The following is a 16,445-nucleotide window of genomic DNA, read 5'->3' as shown; positions in this document are numbered from 1 at the left end:
TTACCTAGTATGATGGCTGATGCTAAATGAGATAAACAATGCACCAAAATATTTCCAAGCTGAAAAAGGCTTATAACTGTGTGAACAAGTGACTAAATATTGCAGTGGTGGAAAACTTTTGTTCGTGTTTATTGTTGGCAACAGTGCTCATGACTTAAATGCTTCAAGGCATTTAGGAGCTAAGAAACAAAACTATTTTTACTTAAATTTCAATAGTAACCTTGACCTAAAACCATAGATCATGTACGCGACAGTCTGTCTCATCATATCATGGAGAACATGTGTGCAGTACAAAGATAATCCATCCATGCACATAATAGTTAAGGAGTGGAAACAATTTTTATGTGGCCTTGACCTACAAACATAAGTCATGTATGAGCATAATCTACATATTGTCTTCTGTTCCCATACCAAACTTTATAGTTTAAATACTTTTTGATTAATTGCAGGATCCAGACGTACCCATGGATGGAGGGCGTTCCTATAGTACCCTCTGGTGTTTCACAGGTAGGGGACTTAAAAGCAGTAGAGTTAAGGAACTTGTGCACTGCAATTAAGATCTTCACAGTGAACAAGTGTGTGAATTTTTATTCAGTTCTCACTAGTTGGTACAGCGATAAAAACTTATATATACAAGCTTAAAAAAATCATTTCTCATTTCTACCAAGTAACTATGAAAACTGACCTGCAGATTCAGTGAAGAAGATTTTCCAAGTTTTTCTTAGCACAATATAGGGAAAACTAGATCTGTCCCAGCGAATCAGGTATTTTTCTGGCAAATCAGGACATTTTTCAACAACTTTAAAGGAATATTTCTGTAAAATTATTTAAGAATCAGACCAGTGGTTTAGGAGATTTATGTTTTTTTAAGCTTTGACATAAACATTTTTCAACAAATCAAAACAATATGAACAAGCTTGGTAGATGGTCAATTTAGGAACATTTCTGTGAAATTAATTCAAAACCGGACCAAAAGTTTAAGAGTTGATGCAAAATGACGGACACAGGATCTTCACAACAGCTTTTCATGCTCAAATGAACTGCAAAGTGAACAAAACCGATGCCAGGATGCTACAGACCAGGTTTGGTGTAATTCTGGCCAGTTGTTTCGGAACTCCAATGGGCCAAGACCTTCAGAAGAAAAAAATAAGATCTGTTTATATTTTTGTTCTTTGGAGATATGACACTTGACTTGTCCAGATTTTTTATTCAAGTTCTTCGAAAAAAGGGATTCACCCAGGACATACAAAGATCTCAGTTTTAGTCAGTCTTGTTACACTTTCTGGTCCTTTAGGATCAAGAAAATTCATTCCATGTTAATGTATAATAGAATTCCAGTTTTATGTATCATCTACAGCAATTCAGAATAAGCCGGTACTATAGCGGGCATTAGGAGTGTTGCACATTTCATAACCTCTAATGAACAGATGATCAAACCAAATCTGCTTCAGTTTGCTATATTGCATTCTGTGCTTCTATAGGATCTTCTTACAGATTTTATGAGATGTACTCTTCCTTCAGCAAACAGATCCGAGCACGTGAGCAGAACTACCGACTTCTGTACACTAACTGAATGGCTTTCACACCTGGAAGAATTCTACAGCCCAAGCCAGGCTTCAAGTATCTGTGATTAAAGGCAAGGTGTCTGAAATCAGTTACCTTTACCACCGTACCATGGAGGCCCCCATTTTTCAAACAGTTAATACAAACAGCAATGAAACAACCAATAATACTAAGGTTATATATGAACTGAAACTAACTTTCTGTAACACTGTTATTTTATTTTTTCAACAACAATATATAAATATATATATATATATATATATCACATTACAAAACAGTTTTAAATATACATATAAAACAGGTATAAATTTTCAAGCAGATTAAGTACTACTTACTTTGTGGTAAATATTATCACAACAATGACGTGTTTTCATTTAAAATGTTTATAAAATGTGCAAAAAGTAAAAAAAATGTACAAGAAATAGAACTGATCACACAGCAAATGTAGAAAGCTACTACAAATAACACTGCTAGTTATATCAAAAATAAAGCTAGATAATATAAAATGTTCACTTCAATGCAAACAAAAAAGTAGAAAAATAAGTAACAGTCTCTTTAAAAAAATTAATAAAATGTTGACAACAACTTTAAAAACATTTATCACAAATATATAATTATGACTAAGTCAGACGAGTGGTTATAAAGATAGAAAGGGTATCATTCACAACAGTTTTTCTTTTAACTTATTTGCATGAAAAACGCGACTCACAACTAAAACAGATGTAAATATTGAAGTAACAGAATATGGCTGTTGACTAGCAACTGTGAAATAAACTTAAGGCAAGATATACCCTATCTACAGCATCACTGAACAAAAAAAATAAAAATCCATCAATGTGTATATAAACATCTTACATTAGCATTTTCATTTATGGTGACTGCCATTCTAACAACAAGAGCATTTCTGGACTGATATCACAACCTTATCAAATCAAATATACATTACATAATACATTATCACAGTCAATAGTTAATTCAATGTCCTGTGTATAAATTGCTCTCAAAATGGTCCCTTTCTGAGTATCTTTTTCCTGAAAATCCTAATTCCAGTGTCCGATTCTCTATTGAATACACTGCAAGGTTCAACACAAAGTCACTGGAAGTTGCAATATAATCTCAGAACTGTTTACCAACAGTAGTTGTACACAAATATTGTAGAGATCAAATTCTATGAGATCTGTTGCTTATCAAATGACTAATCATAATCTGGTATTCCCAAAGATCTGCTGCCTATCAGATCCTGATCTTGTATTCCCCGAATCTGTTACCTATCAAATTCTAATCTGGTACTCCCCAAGATCTGCCCCTTCTTTCTTTTTCCCAGTGCTCACTTCTTTTGTAGTTCCACTAAGAAGAGACAAATGACATAAAAATTTCAGCTATCAGAAGAACATAAAATACATTTTAACATGAAAATCTAATTTTAATTAAAGCATAGCAATATTGACATCATATTGACATTTGATATACACATATACTATGTGAACTACTATTTTGTATAAGACATTCTAGAATGAAACTGATGTAACACTGTTTCAATTAACTCACTCACTATGAACCAAGTTACATTTTACTCGAACACTTTGAACCAAGTTACACTTTACTCACACACTTTGAACCAAGTTCCATTTTACTCACACTCTGAACCAAGTTGCACTCCACTCACACCAATGAACAAAGTTACACTTTACTCACGTGCTCTGAACAAAGTTACACTTCACTCACATACTCTGAACCAAGTTACACTTTACTCGCACACACTGAACCAAGTTACACTTCTCTCACACACTCTGGACCAAGTTACACTTTACTTGAACACACTGAACCAAGTTACACTTCACTCCCACACTTAACCAATAATTGGTTGACAGGGTAATTCATTAGAGGTCTATCCACTTCTACATTATTCTGACACGTAATTTCTTTGCAAACTTTTGATATTATTACAGTCGCAATGAAATCAAGTGGTCCTGCCATTTGATGCCATACATGCACCAAGAAACAGTGCTTCCCTATTTCATCCACACTTTTTACAAAAAAGGTCAAGTTAGCATTAAAATAATATGTAGCAGAACGATGTTTTTAATATATCTAATCACTCCTGCATAGAAGTAACTCTGGCTGCGCCCTCAAGAAAATGTTTTGCAGGCATTCTTCGTCATATTTCAATACACAAAAACGAGGTTCTGCTGTGTATTATTTCTTAGTTAGATCATAAACTGAATATTCCTGTCAATTTTGAAAGAAATTCCCAGATGACTGAAGAGATGTATCGAATTTACTGAGCCGAAGTATACCCTTCTTTCCATGTCAAAGACTTAAGACCAAACAGAAGGCCTGACAAGGTATGGCAATACTACCTAAAACTACAAACAGAAGTTTACCCTTGGTACAGTTTGATGGCCTGGGTGAAGCTAGATTGTGAGGAATGGTTGCCGTTAGATTTGGAATGTCGAGGATGGTCCAGGTCAGCAATTGACATCGACTTCCGCGGTGAGTTTGTCTGTGGAACTGACCAAGATCTTGACTGAAAACAACAATCAGATATTGTATTAAAGCAACACAGGTCTATCATGTTAGGACAACTAATATTTAAGGAGGAACCACACTATAACTTTTTTTCAGAGCCCACGTTATTTACTGGTACCAACAAAAACTGGAAGATATTTCTGATTTAGATCTGTGTATATTTTTACGTTTAATGCATCAGTGACGTTTCCATAACGTCGCAAACATGACCACTTCGCGTACTTTTGACGTCAGATATACGGGGACAAAATCTGCCTTGAAATGGTTGTACCGGCAAAATTTTTAAATGTAAACCCATAAATTATACATGAAATGAAAGCTGACATGAAATTCCAGACGATGATTTAATCGGAATTGCTCTAAGTTTTCGCGTAATAAAATGAGAGCCAAAAAACGAGTTTTCTTTTTACTTAAATTTTCCACAAAAAATAGCTTCGCTCATCATTAAAAAAAAATCCATCCGTAATTTTTTTACCAAAATTGAATATGTTTTACACTAATACATCCTGTAAATCAATAGTAAAAAACAGAAAGTTTGACCGTGCCGTTTTTTGGCTATAAGAACCTTTTAAGCATCACTACAGTAACATTTTTCGACGCTGAAAAAAATGACGTGAATGTGAAGATATGGCTCTTAAGGTTAGGCCAAAAAAGATTGTTTCTGGTAACATGCTAAAAAATTAGGGTAGGTAGCTTAAGTGCCGCCAGTTGTTATTTACACAGTTACAATTAACTGTAATATATTTATTATTAGGTATAAGGCCAAGTCACGGCTACGAAGTAGGTTCGAAATGGCCTTTTTGACCATGTCTGGAAGGTTTTCGACCCAGTTGGGTCCCTTTTGACATAAACTTGTACCCTTTTAATACATGGTCGACTAGGTATGGGTCCTGGCTACAGATTAAGACCATGTGCGAAAATTTTGGTGAGCCATATGTGTCAGGGGAGGTAATACATGGAGGAACGGTATTGTATTAAATTCATACTGAATTTCAGCTGATAATGACACTATGTTAGATTTTGACCCTTGTTCGAGTCCCTACACCCCAGATACCTACCTATACCATACATGAATATGTTTGTAGATGTCTTAGCTTTACATTTAAGCTATTAAAAGCCCATATGATGCCATCAGAGCTCAGGACAGGTATCAGAAAATGGCCATACTTGTTATTTGCAGTAGGGTGCTGGACAAGACTAAGCTGGCCCGCCCCGGGGAGCTGTGAGAATTGCTTCAATGGTGTCATTGGACTCAGTGAAGGTAGTGCTCGAGTTTTCAGGACTGCCTTGACTGCTCTGAAAAGTTCATATTTTGAGAATATTACCGGCATTTGACCTATGACCTTGACCCCTAGTCAACAGAGTTCGAACCTGACGTGGCCTGTTTTCTTTAGATACTTGATTGCCCTTCGCAACAAGGTATCATTCATTAAAATCGGACATCAGGTTATGAAGATATGACTCCTCTGACAAGGCCAGCCCCTCTATTTAATATAATTATGAAGAAGTATGCATATTTTCACGAAAAATGATACATTTTGAGACGGTCCTCCGACGAAACCATCGGCGATAAAAATATACAAATTACATATCTGCTTAGACAATGTTTAGATATAATTTATAAAAGTTATTTCATTAAAATATCTTGTGTTTGGAACATTCTACAATTATGTGAAGTTAATGAAAAACACTGCCTTTTACCGTACGGAAAAGTACAGAAATACAGCTTTTATCCTAAATTACGTACAAACGGACGAAAAGATGTTGTATTTTTTGTCACAAACATTCAAATTTTGTCAATTCCTGTCAAAACGGGTTTTAATTTGCAGTTCTTTCGCCAAAGTAAATATTTTATAAGCACTTTTTCCTTATTCTACGGCAAATATTTTAAGGCAAAAATGGCAAAATTCAGCAAATGTTCCCGACGGCGTGCTCATCAGGGAAGACAATTGTTTTTCATATTCGATTAGACAATATTTCCAACTACTTTTTAAAAGAAATTTCAGTTTGATATCTTACTCTTAACGCTTTTTATAATAAAAAGAAATTGATGAATTTTTCGAAAAAATGCGACCAAGATTAGCGTTATACGGTCCCTATAGCAAGTCTACAGATCGAACAGACGGACAAAACTTACCTAAAACTATTTATTTCCATAGAAATAATTGATATTCGCCAAAACGTGTTACTTAAGAGCCTTAATTGATGTAAAATATTTTTTTCAGAAAAATAAAGTGTATTTTCGTAATGTTTTTGCTTTTTGACATAATGGCACCCATGTTCGAGTCCACACGACCTTTAGGGTCGAGTTTGAGCCTTGCGCTATACCTTTATGAAATAGTTCTTGAATAGTTCTACAAATGAATGTAACTTTCATTAAGATATCTAGAGTAATATATCGTATACCTAGTAATAAAGAAGCGATAAAAATCGTAAACTATGCGTCGAGAAATCCGTGCAGAACTACGCGCTATCATCTGAGTTTACATGTCTTTTTGACCACACCAAGCACGTGATCGCGATCGGCCAATTTGCTCTGAACAAATATGTAATACAGCTAAACATCGCTCGCTCGAGCATCGATGACTCGAGCACCTGGGCTCGCTCGAGCAATTTATGTGGTCCCGGCTGATTTCCTTCTATTTTCTATGTGATATTACCATGGCTGGGTCGAGCATCGATAACTCAATCGATCGAGCATGACACCTGGTCCCTGTGTATTAATTTACTCTTTGTTGCTGCTGGCTAACTCGAGCAGAGGTGTCAAAATTTTTCACACCTTCGGCGGTCAGAATGTATATCGGTTAATTAAACATTTTCACACACCGTGAGAATTGCGTAGTCTATTCCCAGACCTAAATGTTTGTTTGTCGGTATATTTGATATTATGATGAGACCAATTATTGATAAAAGCTTAAAGAAAAGTTTTATTGATCAAATATCGATCAATTACTGATAACTTAAAGCATCTTTTCTGCGGGATCGAGATCTTAGTAATTTAATCAACGGTTGTTTGCATGCAAATGAAGGAAATAATATAGCCGTTTCATAAAATTGAGACGATAATTATGATATGCACTTGCTGATGAATAAAAATTCTAAAAAAATCTTAGTTGTTTCTTCGCATGTGCCATTTACAAATTACATATTGAAACGTCTATCAATAGATAACGTTTGTAATACGTTTGTTTTCGAAAATGTCACAAGTATGTTATTATTACGCATCACCGTTTACTCAGCAAACTGTCCCGATGACCGTAAAACAAACTTTAGTTTTCTTCATATGTTGGTCAATGTTTGGGTCGCTCGAAACCATGGATAACTCGAGCATTTTGCTAATCCCCTTGCGACCTCGAGTGAGCGGTGTTTTACTGTATTTTATGCTATTATAGACAAATTCGGTCATTTCTGTAAAATTACTACATAAATATGGTACGCTTTATACAAAGTATATAAAATATGTTAACTATTTGCATTGTTAAATAGGCTCAGGTCTATAACTCTCTTTTGTGGAAAATGTATTAGCAATAATTTTGTTTATGTTAGAAGAGTTTCAAATAATACATGTTTATTACCTTGCATAACTTCGAATATGACCACGCAGATAATGAGGTCACTGAAAGGAAATTTACACTAGTGTTTCCACTGATGTGATAATTATTCTTATCACTATAAACGAATGCCATAGTCTCAGCCTATTCTTTAATTAGTACTTATCTTCGCAGAAACATAATATTTCCATATTTTGGGTCTGAACGATAGATATTCAGATCTGACAGTATGTTAACTAATGAAAGTGTTACCGTCTGCGTGATTACACATTCCATAAAAGCTACCACAATTACTAAATAATTGGATAACTAATGTAATTTCATGTTTATCTGAATGTTGCGTAACTTGTCAATTCTTCAAAAACAATTTGAAATGGTGACGTCGAGAAAACGTAAATTTGTTGACCTAGTATCAACGCATAACAGCTAATTACCTAAAAACGACACCGCAGAACTTTCTAAATTTTGACTTTTATTCAGAAAACATATTCAGTTTTAATAAAAAAAATTACGAATGGATATTTTTTTAATGCTGAGCGAAGCTATTTTTGTGGAAATTTTAAATAAAAAGAAAACTCGTTTTTTGGCTCTCATTTTGATAAGCGAAAACGTAGAGCAATTCCGATTAAATCATCATTAAATAAAAATCTATTATAGTTAACTGTAAATGTGTAAATAAAACCTGGTGGCACTTTAGCTACCTACCCTATTTGTTTAGCATGTTACCAGAAACAAACCTTTTTTGCCTAACCTTAAGGGCCATATCTTCACATTCACATCATTTTTTTTCAATGTCGAAAAATGTTACTGTAATAATGCTTAAGAAGTTCATATAGCTACAAAACAGCACGGTGAAACTTTCTGTTTTTTACTACATATTTACAGGATGTTTAGTGTAAAACATATTCAATTTTGGTAAAAAAATTACGGATGGATTTTTTTTTAATGCTGAGCAAAACTATTTTTTGTGGAAAATTTAAGTAAAAAGAAAACTCAGTTTTTTGGCTTTCATTTTATTACGCGAAAATGCAGAACAATTCCGATTAAATCATCGTCTGGAGTTTCATGTCAGCTTTCATTTCATGTATAATTTATGGGTTTACGTTTAAAAATATTGCCTGTACAACCATTTCAAGGCAGATTTTGTCCCCGTATATCTGACGTCAAAAGTGCGCGAAGTGGTCATGTTTGCGACATCATGGAAACGTCACTGATGCACTAAACGTAAAAATATACACAGATCTAAATCAGAAATATCTTCCAGTTTTTGTTGGTACCAGTCAATAACGTGGGCTCTGAAAAAAAGTTATAGTGTGGTTCCTCCTTAACAATGGAACATTCTAAAGCAAAGTGTATGATGCAAATTCAACATTTCTTCATCCAGTCGATGAGAAGAAAAAGACTAAAATGATTTATTATAACTATTCTGAGCACTTGAAATGACTATCAGAAAACAGTTGTGCTTCATTCAATAGTAACATGATAAATAAACATAGATTCTAGCATTTCCATAATGTTTAATCTTGCTTAACTATTTTTCACAAAACTGAACCCTACTCTGACTTCGTACATTTTTCATTACTGTTCTTTATAGTTCTTCAATACCCTGAGTAGTTGTTTATGGAGATCATTATTACCCTATCTACTCACTTACATCTGGAATCCTGACTTACAAACACCAGTTACATATTTTACTGTTGATATGGGTGTCTGTAACCTGTAACATCTAGACATTTATCATACAGTCTGTCTGGCTTTCCTCATGTCAAACACTTCTTTTGAAGTTTTATTTTGTTAATAACACAAAGCCATTAGTTTGTATGCAGCAAGATTGCATGTCAATATTTAGTACAGCAGTATAATGCATTAAATACATAAAACCTGTCTGTTTTAATTGCTAGGATAAATACCAGGACAATCTTGTGATCAGTATTACAAAGCAATGTTTCAACATCACATGCACAACATCATTTTTATATACTTAATTCTTGGAGATAAAGCATTTAATTTATTTTTCGCCTTTTTAGGTATAGACCAGAATACATTTAAGAGCAAAAATTTATACATGTGTAAAAGACCTACTCCTGTGGCATATAACACTGGCTCCCACATCTCTACAGCTTTTCTTGTTGCATTTTCATGATAACAAGAGGACCATGATGGTCCTGAATCGCTCACCTGTCTCCACATGACCCAATTTTCATGAAGATCCATTGAAAAATATGGCTTCTAGAGAGGTCACAAGGTTTTTCTATTATTTGACCTAATGACCTAGTTTTTGAAGGCACATGACCCAGTTTTGAATTTGACCTAGATATTATCAAGGTGAACATTCTCACCAATTTACATGAAGATCTCATGAAGAGTATGGCCTCTAGAGAGGTCACAAGATTTTTCTATTTTTATACCTACTGGCCTAACTTTACCTAGATATCATCAAGCTGAACATTCAGACAAATTTTCATGAAGATCCATTGAAAAATATGGCCTCTAGAGTGGTCAAAAGGTTTTTCTATTTTTAGACCTACTGACCTAGTTTTTGATCGCAGTTGACCCAGTTTCGAACTTGACCTAGATATCATCAAGATGAATATTCAGACCAACTTTCATACAGATCCTATCAAAAACATGGCCTCTAGAGAGGTCACATGGTTTTTTTATTATTTGACCTACTGACCTAGATTTTGAAGGCATGTGACCCAGTTTCGAACATGAACTAGATGTCATCAAGCTGAACAATCTAACCAATTTTCATGAAAATCCATTGAAAAGTATCGCCTCTAGAGAGGTCACAAGGTTTTTCTATTTTTAGACCTACTGACCTAGTTTTTGACCGCAGTTGACCCAGTTTCAAACTTGACCTAGATATCATCAAGATGAACATTCAGACCAACTTTCATACAGATCCCATGAAAAATATGGCCTCTAGAGAGGTCACAAGGTTTTTCCATTATTTGACCTACTGACCTAGTTTTTGAAGGCATGTGACCCAGTTTCGAACTTGACCTAGATATCATCAAGATGAATATTCAAACCAACTTTCATACAGATCCCATGAAAAATATGGCTTCTAGAGAGGTCACAAGGTTTTTCTATTATTTGACCTACTGACCTAGTTTTTGAAGGCACATGACCCAGTTTCGAACTTGACCTAGATATCATCAAGTAAACATTCTGACCAATTTTCATGAAGATCCATGAAAAGTATGGCCTCTAGAGAGGTCACAATGTTTTTCTATTTTTAGACCTACTGACCTAGTTTTCGACCGCACGTGACCCAGTTTCGAACCTGACCTAGATATCATCAAGATTAATATTCTGACCAACTTTCATAAAGATCCCATGAAAAATGTGACCTCTAGAGTGGTCACAAGCAAAAGTTTATGGACGCACGGACGGACGCCACGCGATCACAAAAGGTGAGCTAAAAATACGAACATTGCTAGACTTCACAAGATATTTTTTAACAATTCTGCTTCTATGTAACATAGGGTGAACAAAATGATATGAGGGTGTTTAAAAATTATTTCAGAAATAATTTTTATTTTGAGGTAGTTCTGTTTAGTGAAACCAAATTTGTTCTAATATGTAAAATTTGATATCAATGTATTTTATCACCATGATATACTATAAGCTAGGTTAAAAAGTGTTTTTTATTTATTTCTGGATTGATTTACTCATATTTCATAATAGCAGCCAATAGAAAAATATCAGTTTTAGTACAGAAAAAATTCTTTCAATTTTTCAACTGTTACATTTTCTCTATCATATGGTCAAATGAAATGTCACTGTGCTGAATTTGGGATATTTACTATAATTAAAGAGGACCAAGATACGAAGCTCATTTTTACACAATGTTATAATGTTATGACAATACAGCCACTTGCCAACATTTTTATTATTAAATATCCAATCTTTGGAGTGATAGTCATGTTGCTACCTGTTACAGTTATCAAAAGAGTGGTCATATATTCTGACATGTTGTATGTTTCAATATTCCAGACCCAGATTTTATTCTATGTTATCTTGATAAATGACATTAAGTATTAAAAATGCAAAACTACCTTAATATAAAGTCTAATTTCCACTTATAATAATAAAATAACAAGGCTAATAACATAACATATAGAAATGTTATACACATCTGAGCCACATTAACAACACTAGATGCCCACGGGCAACATGTCGAGCCCGCCAGCAGTTAAAAGGACTGGGAGTTGCACATGACACTCCTTGTCTCATTGAGGCAAACATTTATGCCAAATAAAAAAGAGATTGCAAAAAGTTACAATATAAGTTATTTAAAGTAACAATAAAGGGACGTAAATCTTAAAAAAAAAAAAAAAATTAAAAAAAATAAAGTCCACACAAATATCCTCTCCAGTAGAGATAGGTCAAACTACACCTCAAAATTGGATTTAACATGCATGTTGTACTACAGAAAAGTGGTCTTGATTTTTCCCTACGACCAGTAATAAACAAGAGGACCATGATGGTCCTGAATCGCTCACCTGTTCCCACATGACCCAGTTTTGATTATGACGTCATTTTTTCTATTATTTGACATAGTGACCTAGTTTTTGAGCTCATGTGACCCAGTTTTGAACTTGACCTAGATATCATCAAGATAAAAATTCTGACCAATTTTCATGAAGATCCATTGAAAAATATGGCCTCTAGAGAGGTCACAAGGTTTTTCTATTATTTGACCTATTGACCTAGTTTTCGAAGGTACGTGATCCTGTTTTGAACTTGACCTAGATATCATCAAGGTGAACATTCTCACTAATTTTCATGAAGATCTCATGAAAAATATGGCCTCTAGATAGGTCACAAGGTTTTTCTATTTTTATACCTATTGGCCTAGTTTTTGACCGCACCTGACCCTGTTTAGAAACTGACCTAGATATCATCAAGGTGAACATTCAGACCAGTTTTCATGAAGATCCATTGAAAAATATGGCCTCTAGAGAGGTCAAAAGATTTTTCTAATTTTAGACCTACTGACCTAGTTTTTGATTGCAGTTGACCCAGTTTCAAACTTGACCTAGATATCACCAAGATGAACATTTAGACCAACTTTCATATAGATCCCATGAAAAGTAAGGCCTCTAGAGAGGTCAAAAGGTTTTTTTATTATTTGCCCTACTGACCTAGTTTTTGACGGCATGTGACCCAGTTTCAAACTTGACCTAGATATCATCAATGTGAACATTCTGACCAATTTTCATGAAGATCTATTCAAGGGTATGGCCTCTAGAGAGGTCACATGGTTTTTCTATTTTAAGACCTACTGACCTAGTTTTTGATCGCAGTTGACCCAGTTTCAAACTTGACCTATATGTCATCAAGATAAACATTCAGATCAACTTTCATACAGATCCCATGAAAAATATGGCCTCTAGAGAGGTCACAAGGTTTTTTCATTATTTGACCTACTGACCTATTTTTTGACGGCACGTGACCCACTTTCGAACTTGACCTAGATATCATCAAGATGAACATTCTGACAAATTTTTATGAAGATCCATTCACAAGTATGGCCTCTAGAGAGGTGACAAAGTTTTTCTATTTTTAGACCTACTGACCTAGTTTTTGACCGCACGTGACCCAGTTTTGAACTTGACCTAGATATCATCAAGGTGAAAATTCTGACCAATTTTCATGAACATCTTGTGATACATGTGGCCTCTAGAGAGGTCACAAGGTTTTTCTATTTTAAGACCTACTGACCTAGTTTTTGACTGCACGTGACCCAGTTTCGAACTTGACCTAGATATCATCAAGGTGAACATTCTGATCAATTTTCATAAAGACCCCATGAAAAATGTGACCTCTAGAGTGGTCACAAGCAAAAGTTTACGCACGGACGGACGGACGACGGACGCTGCGCGATCACAAAAGCTCACCTTGTCACTTTGTGACAGGTGAGCTAAAAAGTTAAGAATATAAGCTATTTATAGTAATTCTAGGATCTTGCGCATGACACTCCGTCTCATGATGATGAACAATTGTGCCAAGTTACATCAAAAGCCCTCTATGCATCAAAAAGAAATGCTCCTGACAAAGTCATTCTTCTATCTGACTTTTGACCTCTGAGTGTGACATTGACCTTAGACCTAGGGACCTGGTTCTTGCGCATGACACTCTGTCTCATGGTGGTAAGCATTTGTGCCAAGTTACATCAAAATCCCTCTATGCATGAAGAAGAAATGCTCCAGACAAAGTTGTTATTCTTGTATCCTTTGACCTCTAAGTGTGATCTTGACCTTAGGCCTAGGGACCTGGTTCTTGTGCATGACACTCCATCTCATGATGGTGAACAATTGTACCAAGTTACATCAAAATCCCTCCATGCATGAAGAAGAAATGCTCCGGACAGTCATTTTTGAATTTGACCTTTGACCTTGACCTTTGAGATAGTAACCTGGGCTTCACGCATGACACTTCGTCTCACTGAGGTTAACATTCATGCCAAATATAAACAAGATTGCACCATGCATGTCAAAGTTATGGTCTGGACAAATCCGGACGGATGGACGGACGCACAAACATAAACCGAACAGCCATTTGGACAACTATGTCTTCGCTTCCGCAAGCGGGCTCGACAAAAACTATAATATATATGGAGCATTAGTATACAAAGCTTCATTGGTTCAAACAGCTTTTAAAAAGTCATTGCTTAATTAGCTTAAATTAAATGATTTTGTGTGAATATGCATTTTGAAGACAAATTAACTCGATTCCTAGCTATTATGCACAATAATATTATGTAAATCTAAGCATTTTCAATAAAGTGGTAAGTGCATTTACTGATTTTGATAATTACATGCCTAAACCTTCTGTTAGTTAGCAAGCCTAGTTTATGTCCACTCCCAGATCTTAATTAGCACATATACCTTCTTTCTTGAAGAGTACATCACAGTAGGTGACTCAAAATCTCTGTGCAGTCCCTGTACAATATTTCTTAACTTTCATACTTAAGGCAATATTAATGAAAATATATACATCTAATAACAAATTGTGAGTATGTCTTATGCATGAACAATTCTTCCACACAATTCAAACTGAGCGGAATTTCTCCCCCCAGCTTTTCTTCATTATTTTATGTGGAGTCAAGTTTTCTAATAAATTACACTTAATTGCCCACACAAAAACCTATCTTCGGTAATTTTATTTCTAAATGTATTGTAAATTTACATCGCAAGTCTTTAAATTTGGATAAAACTTTAACACACTAAGATAAATTGAAACAAATTATTGCCTCATGGAATCCAATTAAAGTAAGGCATTTCCATCTTTATTTGTAAAGAAGACAACATATGAGAGCTACAAATGTACATGTAATTGCTAGAAATTGTTAAAACTGAAATACCAATATCACAGTGAATATGAAAACAAGAAACATAGAAATTCAACGAAAACCAGGTTTTCAAACTTTGCATCAAGTTTAATGAAGATCCATCATGAGGTTCTATTTTTAGCTGTATTTGAACAAAATTGGCAGGTTTGATGTGCTTAATGAGAACGCATTTCAAAGTATTTCTATTTTTAGCTGTAGTGGTCACTAAAAGGGCAAATGGCCCCATTTTAACAATTTTGGTTGAGGACCTTATAATGATGCCTCAGACTGAAGATCCATACATTGGTTCATGAAAAGAAGTCATTTAAAGGTATTTTTTTATTTTTAGTTCTAATGGCCCCTTTAAACACCCACATTTAAACAACATGATGTGAAGACCTTATAATAATTCAAGTTTGATGAAGACCAATTGAGCTGTTCATGAGATGTTGATTAAAGATTGTTTCTTTTTAGCCTCAGTGCCCCCTCCTCTCACCCCCACCCCCACAACACACAGCAAAAGAAAGGGCCAATTGCTCCCATTTGAACAATTTTGGGAGTGGTACTTAAAATGATATTAAAGATCAATTCTGATGAAGATATCCATCATGTGGTTCCTTTCAGAAGTTGTTTAACAGTTTTTTCCTCTATTTTTACCTCTAGCAGTCCCTTAAAGGGGCTAAGTGCCCCCATTTAACCCTTACCATTCTGGACACGATTGATTCTGCCTTTGCAACTAGCACTGTTCCCTATTCAGTCAATATCTTTTTGATAAGCACTCCTTTCAACAGTTAATGGTACCGTCCAAATTGGAAGACGGACAAGTTCATTATATAAATTTAGCATGGTAAGGGTTAAACAAACTTAGGAATAAACTTAATAGAGGTTCATGCCAGGATTCTACTGACCAAAATTGGTGTAAATCTGACTTGTAGTTTAATAGGAGATATTTAAGTAAAAATGTTGATGCAGGACGACGGACAATGGATGCCGGACTATCCACCTATAGTAATAGCTCACCCTGAACAAAGTTTAGATGAGTTAAAACAAGAGGACCATGATGGTCCTGAATCGCTCACCTCTTCTCACATGACCCAGTTTTGATTTTGTTTGTTTGTTTTGAGTTTTAACGCCGTTTCTCAACAGTATTTCAGTTATATAACGGCGGGCAGTTAACCTAACCAGTGTTCCTGGATTCTGTACCAGTACAAACCTGTTCTCCGCAAGTAACTGCCAACTTCCCCACATGAATCAGAGGTGGGGGACTAATGATTTCAGACACAATGTCGTGTATCAAATAGTCACGGAGAACATACGCCCCGCCCGAGGATCGAACTCGCGACCCCGCGATCCGTAGACCAACGCTCTTACCTACCGAGCTAAGCGGGCGGGCTAAACCCAGTTTTGAGTATGACGTCGTTTTTTCTATTATTTGACATAGTGACCTAGTTTTTGAGCTC

At 35.2% G+C, this 16,445-nt stretch overlaps 1 protein-coding gene across 3 annotated transcripts in view; it reads right to left on the bottom strand.

Moving 5' to 3' along the window:
• Window positions 1–2,146: 2,146 nt before the first annotated feature.
• The window catches only part of LOC123531285 (tubulinyl-Tyr carboxypeptidase 1-like), a 33,660-nt gene continuing 19,361 nt past the window's right edge, over window positions 2,147–16,445 (bottom strand). For 2 of the 3 annotated variants that reach the window (XM_053516643.1, XM_053516645.1), the window contains 2 exons: window positions 3,948–4,090; window positions 2,147–2,910 (listed from right to left, as the gene is read on the bottom strand). In XM_053516643.1, the coding sequence (XP_053372618.1) occupies window positions 2,835–2,910; window positions 3,948–4,090 (219 nt within the window). In that variant the 3' untranslated portion in view covers window positions 2,147–2,834. Of the gene's footprint in view, window positions 2,911–3,947; window positions 4,091–14,542; window positions 14,597–16,445 lie in introns of all 3 variants that reach the window. The other variant, XM_053516637.1, reaches the window with a different exon arrangement.

This window comes from Mercenaria mercenaria, chromosome 1 (genome assembly GCF_021730395.1).
Source record: "Mercenaria mercenaria strain notata chromosome 1, MADL_Memer_1, whole genome shotgun sequence".
Lineage (NCBI taxonomy): Eukaryota > Metazoa > Mollusca > Bivalvia > Venerida > Veneridae > Mercenaria > Mercenaria mercenaria.
Note: the sequence above shows the minus strand (reverse complement) of the source record. Positions and strands in the feature narration are given on the sequence as shown.